The 2,629-nt window shown below is 23.1% G+C and overlaps 1 protein-coding gene across 1 annotated transcript; it reads left to right on the forward strand.

The window, feature by feature from the left end:
- The first annotated feature begins 1,114 nt into the window (after positions 1 to 1,114).
- On the forward strand, positions 1,115 to 2,390 carry LOC126910330 (uncharacterized). Its single transcript, XM_050692818.1, has 2 exons — positions 1,115 to 2,076; positions 2,146 to 2,390. Exons 1-2 carry the CDS (start codon positions 1,164 to 1,166, stop codon positions 2,187 to 2,189), a joined length of 957 nt encoding a protein of 318 aa, XP_050548775.1. The 5' UTR covers positions 1,115 to 1,163; the 3' UTR covers positions 2,190 to 2,390.
- Positions 2,391 to 2,629: the final 239 nt, after the last annotated feature.

Here is a 2,629-nt window from a genome sequence, read left to right on the forward strand (position 1 = left end):
GAAGACAAGTCCTAGGTCAAATTTTTTTTTCTTCAAATTAAAGTATATTACATTAGCTTTAATTTAAAATATATATAAAAGTGTCAGACCTTCCGGAACATTTTCAAAAGTTAAGTTGAAAAAGTTAATTTTTTGTGAAAAAGTTGTCATTTTAAATCCCCCCCTGTGGGCAGGTTAAGTGTCAAATTTACAAAAAAAATATACCAAATGATAGGTAAAGACATCAAGCATCTATAAAAAAAAAAATTATATTCAAATGTTCATTTTTGAAAAAGTTACGGCAGTTTTTAGTAAAAAAAATTGAAAAAGTTTCGAAAATTAGCGATTTTTAAATTTGTAATTTTTTTGGAGGTTTCCCCCATTTACGGGGAACGAGGGAAATTTTTTCAATTTTGAAGGGTAATGTCTTCGACTAGATACGATTTGTGATCTTTTGACGTATCGTTGAAAGAAATCNAATTTTTTCAATTTTGAAGGGTAATGTCTTCGACTATATACGATTTGTGATCTTTTGACGTATCATTGAAAGAAATCCGTTCGGTGAGAGCTGAGAAAAAGTGGTAACAGACACAAAAAAAAAACACATCATAGTAAAACCAATACCTTCTCAGCTTCGCATCGAAGCTAATAAACCAATAAATTAAGTATATTACTATTATATAAAATAAAAAAATTTATAAGGTATAAGAAATGAACATAAAAAAATATTTCATAATTAATAAATCTAAAAATACATATTCTAAAAGAAATCATAAAAAAATTATCTAGATTATTTTTAATCGATAGGGTTATTATGAGAATTCTGTCTATAAACAAGAGTAAATTAAAGAAAAGTATTTAATAAATTAGATTTATTTTAGCAATCAGTATGAAAATGTATGAAAAATATTAAATTTATGTAGAATTTTATCAATTATTATTTTTTGGAAACTATTACAAATAAAATGAATCTATTTTAAGTTAATTTTAGAAAAAATAAATTTAAAATAGACCAGTCAATTTTTAGCTAGTGTAAAAATTCTAATATAATAAATCAAAATTATATAATTTTAACACAAATTTTTTTGTTTTATTAATGTTTATCTTATTATGTATAAATGTAGAACAGAATAAATACGTGTCTTCTGAAATTTAGTCGAGTTTTAGTCTAATGAAAAAATTTTATGCATAGTATTATATGCAACACTATTATAATGTTTTTATTAAAACTTTACGAGTTTAGTTTAGTGTTATCTTGTTTGATTTTGTATACAAAAGCATATACATGTTCAAAAATACACAGAGATATGATAGACAAGTTACTTATGTCCTCGGGATGGACAAATTTAAACGATTTGTACTGTATAAATTATTACGAAAAATTGTACTACCTTCGAAATCTGATTGAAACACCTACACAATGTAATAAATGTGATCAAAAAATACGAGCTTTGACAATATATATTGGATGTACATACGTAAAAATGTTAAATAATCTTTTATTAGCTATTTGCAGCGTTATACAAATTTGTAAAGTAAAAATTAAAGAAAAAAATGACATAATTAATGTATGCATTTTCACAGAAGATCTCTTAAAAATAATAACTGTACTAATTGTTCCAATGGCAAAATTGATGAAAGGAGCGATGGATGCTTTGGATATTTTACATATAAGACCGTTGATAACTAGTCGAAAATCTAAATACATTTTAAGTGATTCAATAGAGAGAATGGTAGATATTTTTGAGCTATTAAAGGAACAAACTCTATCTCGTGATAATATAAATACATACAATTTGACATTAGATACTATAAATTTCTTTTTTCATAGTATAATAGTGAATATAAATAAAGAAACTACACTTTATTGTAGATTTAAACCTTTTGACGAGAATCATTTATCGTATGAATGGCTTCAAGAATATGAAGCCATTCATTTCAGAGACTCAAAATTAGTATATTTCAAATTCCTAATCAGGAAAATTCAGGATTATATCAAAACAGTAGTTATAGAAAAATATTTTCAACTCGGATTTAAATTTGATCCAATCACCGAAGAAACGGTTGTACCAACACCGAATGAGCTATTTGAACTAGGTATTAAAAAAAATAAAATATTAATTAAAATATCTATATAATGTCTTATTAATATATTTATAAATTTAGAATTGGAATTTAAAGTAATAGATGAAGAGCCTTCAACTCATTAAAAGTTACAAAATAATTATTGTCTAGCATTAATGTTTTATAATTAACCACAATATTATATAATTATTAAAAACATAATTATTTTTAAATCTTTAAATGATTATTTAAACATAATTATTTTCTTTGTAGATGTTAATTATAATTTAACAAGTGGTTTATCATATATATTTATCTTATTATTTACAAATGTAAAACAGAATATATACGTGTCTTTTGATATTTCGTTGAACTATATTTTGATCAGAAAATGTTATTCCTATAAAAACATTATCAAGTTAAAACTTTTGAATGCTATTTTAATTATATCACTTTTTTTCTTAGATAAATAAAGAAAATAAAAAGTAAATATAGTAATTTTTACGGATAAATTATAAAAATAATAGAGTAATTATATATTTCTTTACTTTTAATGCGTATAAAAATTTAAAAGGCTTGATGCAAA

Source organism: Daktulosphaira vitifoliae, unplaced genomic scaffold (genome assembly GCF_025091365.1).
Source record: "Daktulosphaira vitifoliae isolate Bord-2020 unplaced genomic scaffold, ASM2509136v1 Scaffold_1, whole genome shotgun sequence".
Classification (NCBI taxonomy): Eukaryota; Metazoa; Arthropoda; class Insecta; order Hemiptera; family Phylloxeridae; genus Daktulosphaira; species Daktulosphaira vitifoliae.

Bases quoted from the DNA above. Each gene is read 5' to 3' on its own strand.
- LOC126910330 (XM_050692818.1), top strand. From the start codon at position 1,164: ATGCATAGTATTATATGCAACACTATTATAATGTTTTTATTAAAACTT. The intron at 2,077-2,145 runs GTATTAAAAAAA...TTATAAATTTAG, and splicing joins GAATGAGCTATTTGAACTAG to AATTGGAATTTAAAGTAATA.